The sequence below is a fragment of the Daucus carota genome, chromosome 5 (genome assembly GCF_001625215.2).
Source record: "Daucus carota subsp. sativus chromosome 5, DH1 v3.0, whole genome shotgun sequence".
NCBI classification, from domain to species: Eukaryota; Viridiplantae; Streptophyta; class Magnoliopsida; order Apiales; family Apiaceae; genus Daucus; species Daucus carota.
Window position 1 is genome coordinate 17,223,448 of NC_030385.2, and position 5,157 is coordinate 17,228,604.

The 5,157-nt window shown below is 37.2% G+C and overlaps 1 protein-coding gene across 1 annotated transcript; it reads left to right on the forward strand.

The window, feature by feature from the left end:
- Window positions 1–1,197: 1,197 nt before the first annotated feature.
- On the forward strand, window positions 1,198–2,704 carry LOC108221448 (uncharacterized). Its single transcript, XM_064093872.1, has 4 exons — window positions 1,198–1,305; window positions 1,458–1,917; window positions 2,013–2,212; window positions 2,399–2,704. Exons 1-4 carry the CDS (start codon window positions 1,198–1,200, stop codon window positions 2,702–2,704), a joined length of 1,074 nt encoding a protein of 357 aa, XP_063949942.1.
- Window positions 2,705–5,157: the final 2,453 nt, after the last annotated feature.

Here is a 5,157-nt window from a genome sequence, read left to right on the forward strand (position 1 = left end):
TTAGAGTTATATCACCACTTATTTTTTAAAGATCAACACGTTAAGACAATAGGTCTATTTTGATAGCAGCAGAAGTTGATTCTGACTTCTGCTTTTCTGGACCGGTTTGTTTAAATAAATAAAAACATTTTTAAGTGAAAAAAGGGGCTAGTAACCGTTTTCTCTCCTCTCTCCTTTGTCTTCTTTCTCTCTAAACATTATTTTCTTTACGACCAACGATCTCATAAATCTTACCAGGCTATTTGTATGGACTGTCGTAGAGTTCATGTCCGTAGAGGAGTAAGGGGTGTACAGATTCGGGAAGAGGGATCTTTAGGACGGTGTAGGCTCGATTGGCTTGTTTGAATGTTGGAACTTTATCCGGAAAATTTTTAGAATTGGTTGATGTATTGCGGACAAAGAAAGTAGACGTGGCTTGTGTTCAGGAAACTAGATGGACAGGGGAAAAGACTAAGGAGGCTAATGGATTTAAATTGTGGTATTCAGGTTTAGTTAAGTCCCATAATGGTGTTGGTATTTTGTTGTCTACCAAACTCAAAGATAACGTGGTGGAGGTCAAATGGTATGGTGATAGGATCATGTATATTAGATTAGTGGTTGGGACGGTTATCGGGACGGTGATTTGTGTATATGCGCCTCAGGTTTGGTTGGGTGATATTGAATCCATGGCCTTTTAGGGTTGTTTGGATGATTTGGTTTGAGGTATTCCTCACGACCAATTTCTATTTGTTGGTGGTGATTTTAATGGTCATACTGGTGCAAGCATAGATGGATATGCAGGTATTCTTGGTGGGTTTGGTTATGGTGTTAGAAATGAATCTGGTTCGACACTTTTAGAATTTGCGACAGCACATGATTTAGTGATTGTTAACTCTTGTTTTCGCAAGCGTGATGACAATCAAATTAATTTTCGGAGTGGGGGTCATGATACTCAGATTGATTATCTTCTTATTCGTAGTAGAGATTTCAGATTTTGTTCAGATTGTCAAGTTTTTACTAAGGAAGCTTGTGTTTCACAGCACCGTCTCTTAGCTATGGATTTGTCTTGAAATAGTCAACCAGTAGAGCGAGTGAGAGTTGTTACACCATGAATTCTTTGGCGAAATCTGAAAGGGTCGAGAGTATTGGAATTTAAGGACATGCTTGGGGGTTGTTTTAGTTTGGTAGATGATGCCGACCAAATTAATGTGGACCAATATGGCTAATTCAATTAGGGGTGTAGCAAGGAGGACGTTGGGAGTGTCATCTGAAAATGTCAGTGACCAGAAAGAATCTTGGTGGTGGACTGATGATGTACAAGAAAAAGTATAATTCAAGAAGGGGTGCTTTACGGAATTTGTGTCTTGTCCCGGTGGGCCAGATCTACATATAAAGAAGGAGTTATTTAAAGTTGCAAAAAGGATGGCTAAACAGGCAGTCGCGGAAGCAAAAGCTAAGGCGTATCAAAAAATGTATAGGCGCCTGGTACTAAGGAGGGAGTGATTGGAATTTTAAAACTTGCAAAGGCACGTAACAAGAGACGTCAAGATATTTGTTCGGTTCGATATATTAAGGATGAGGATGATTGTGTTTTACTTCATGATGATGATATTACAGCGAGATGGGGTAGGTATTTTTCTGAGATATTTAATGTAGCTCGAGGAAGGGAGATTGTATTTGACCAAGAGATTGTTCATGTGTCTGATGGTGATGCTGGTGCGAGTCATGATATTACTGTGGCAGAGGTACGCGCAGCCTTTGGCATGATGGGTAAAGGTAAGACAGTTGGGTTAGATGAGATTCCGATTGAGGTGTGGCAGTGTTTGTCGGAACAGGGTGTACGCTGGTTGAAGGCTCTTTTTAATGTTATCTTTCGAATATCCAGGATGCCGAGTGAGTGGCTGTTGAGCGTTGTTGTTCCCATCTATAAAAATAAAGGTGATGCTCAAAGTTGTAGTAACTGTCGTGGGTATTAAGTTGCAGGATTAGAAAAATTGTTACCATTTCGGAGAATCAATTTGGTTTTATGCCAGGGAGGTCAACTATTGAAGTGATTTATCTCATTCGCTGTCTTATGGAGAAATATCCAGAGCGTCGTAAGGATCTTCGTAAAGTGTTTATAGATCTTGAAAAGGCTTATGATAGTGTGCCATGGGCTGTTCTTTGGAGATGTTTAGCAGCACGAGGGGTTCCAGCGGTGTATATTCAGACCATACAGGATATGTATTCAGCGGTGAGGAAGGGAAAGTGAGTTGCAAGATTTCACAATTATATAAAACGCAACTTTTTCAAAACATAAGAACGGACACCTGTTAGCGATACTCAGTTTTTTCCAGTTGAGGTAGGGCTTCATCAGGGGTCGGTATTAAGTCCTTTGCTTTTTATAATGGTTATGGATGTGATTCCTCATGACATTTAGGCTCCTATACCTTGGTGTATGCTTTTTGCCGATGATATTGTATTAATCGCCGAGTCTCGGAACGAGGTTAATGTAAACCTAGAACGGTGGCGTGCATCCCTGGAGGGTTACGGATTGCGTCTAAGCCTTCCTACAACTGAGTACCTATGTGCCAATTTCAGTGATGAGATTCATGAGGAGGATGTAGCTGTATGTATCGCGGAGGCCCGTGTACCACAAACTAATACCTTCAAATACTTGGGTTCTATCATTCAGAGTAATGGTGATATTTCAGCGGATGTGACTCATCGTATTTTGTCAGGATAGCTTAGTTGGAGGGCTGCTACTGGTTTGTTGTGTGATAAAAGTGTACCTTTAAAGTTGAAGGGTAAATTTTATCGAGTGATAATCAGATCGTCAATACTATATGGTTCTGGGTGTTGGCCATTGAGAAAGGCTCAGGAGCGTCGACTGGAGATAGCAGAATTGCGTATGTTGCGTTGGATTTGTGGTAACACTATGACAGATCATATACAGAATGTTACTTTTTGACGCCTTTTAGTTGTTGCGTCTATCTCTAAGAAAATAAGGGAGGAGCGTTTATGTGACGAACCGACAATATATACCAACTAAAGCATGCATATTATACTAATTAACAAAAGCTACAGAATTATAAAATAATAGAACTACAAGTCTAAATGCACAATCCCCGGAATCACCAGGAATGAGTATGAACAACATCTAAAGTTATTACAAACCAGAATAAAATTCAAAGCCGTTACTACAATTTTTAGTCCCCAAAATTTAAAGAAAGAGTTAGGGAACACTAGTTCCCAACCTGTCACATCATCCGGCGGTAGGCAATACCCGATCTTGAGGTGGTTTTACGGGCGGTTTGCTTGAAACGAGCCATTTCGGGTTTCACTGAAGGGTTATCATAAACAATAAAGTAAATGAGCAAAAAGCTCAGAAAGTGATAACAATTTATATAACAATTCACAATATGCAATATCACAAGTGCATTAATAACAAGGGTATCACAAGGTGCAATCTCAAATAAAGGTACTACAGGATAACAAGTTATTGGAATTGGAAGCTCACAACGCTACGAGCATTGAGGGGTGATTAGCCCACATCAAGCTCCGAACCACATAAAGTGATTCAACATGGAGGATCCTCGGCACACATTGGCCAAATACAAACATCAGCCTCCCCGCTACCGATGTTGTAATAAAATGACTAGCGTCTCAGTCTTATAATAGAAATACCATCCAATTCCTTTTTAAGGTCATTTCAATTCAATTCAATTTCAATAAAAGGGGTCTTGATCAAGGACAAGTCTTTTAGTAAAGGTGTTTTCAAAATATAAGTGATCTTTCCAAAGTAAGGGAATGTTATTAAGATCAGGGTTCCAAAAGAGATAATTTAGTTAAATGAGGGGTTTCAAGTTCTCACTATGTAAGGTATTGCTAAAAATTTATAACTAATTGATTTATATAAGTACATATATAAATATATATTCTTTTAAAAACAATAATATAATTATAATTTAGAAATATAATATGAGTTTCTATACGTACTGTAGGGGCACTAATGCTACTTATATCTATAAATTTAATCGTAACATTGTAAATTGACTTGGAACAAATATATAAAAATCTGAAGAACTGTTAACTGATTGAACATGTTTTACTTTACAATATTTCTATATGATATTTTCTGGAAATTAATGTTTGGTTGTGAGTGACTCATGTTGTAAATGGTATGATCTTTGCTACCCTACATGTCCATGACTGATTGCGGCCTACCGTATGGCAGTGTAATGGCATTTGCAACATTAATAATTTGCCAAGATTTTTTTAAAAAAAGTATTAGATCATAGATACGGTGTAACGCCTGTAATATTTGACTTATATATATTACAGTATTTCATTTTGGTGATATATTAAATTTCGTGTTTTAATTGCCAAATTATGTGAATTTGACTCGTTTATCGTTGCATGACTTTCGTATGTCGTTAAAATGTACTTATATGACTTTTGGTGAATAATTCTCGCTACGCGATTAAATAATATTACTAGTTGCGACGGTTTTGACTTTTTATTAAAAAATGTGATCGTTGTCGCTACCCGATTAAATAATAATAGAGATATATGTGATTTAGTGATATTTGATAAATTGCGAGTAGCCGATAAGCTTTAACTTGTAAAATAGCGTTTGGTGTATATATTTTTCTCGAGATTTTACGTGTATTATATTCGTGTTTTATATTTATGTGAAATGTGACTATTAGAGCTCTACTTGTAATATTTCTTTTAAAATTCATTCCTTGTCCAAAATTTGTGAAAACTATTTTATTAAACTTCTAAAATCCCATATTATTTGTGATATTAATTTCATGATTTATAGATTTGTACTTTATTTATTAAAACTCTTTCTTTTAATACTCTTTTAATCACACTTTTATTAATTAGCAAATGACTAGTGTGTCCTTGCATGCAACTTTGACTAGTATTATGACCAAGGGTAAGACCGTACAAACACCTCACTTGACCATATAAGTTACCAATAAGCCCTTGCATGCAAATTCACCAATACTTGCCAAAAGGATAGTCTTGTAATCTCTCAAATCCACTCACACTTTTTGGTCAAGTCAAGCTACTAAAAACAAACTACTCCTCTCATTTCCCCACACCCACACTCATCAAACCCTCTCCACTCTCCTCTCTTCTCTCCCTCTCTCTCCATTCGGCCGAAGCACACCCCTCCCCCATCTTCAC

Coding starts and splice junctions, on each gene's coding strand:
- LOC108221448 (XM_064093872.1), top strand. CDS start 1,198: ATGGCTAATTCAATTAGGGGTGTAGCAAGGAGGACGTTGGGAGTGTCA. Junction 1,306..1,457: donor CTGATGATGTACAAGAAAAA/GTATAATTCAAG, acceptor AAAAATGTATAG/GCGCCTGGTACTAAGGAGGG. Junction 1,918..2,012: donor TCCCATCTATAAAAATAAAG/GTGATGCTCAAA, acceptor GTTTTATGCCAG/GGAGGTCAACTATTGAAGTG.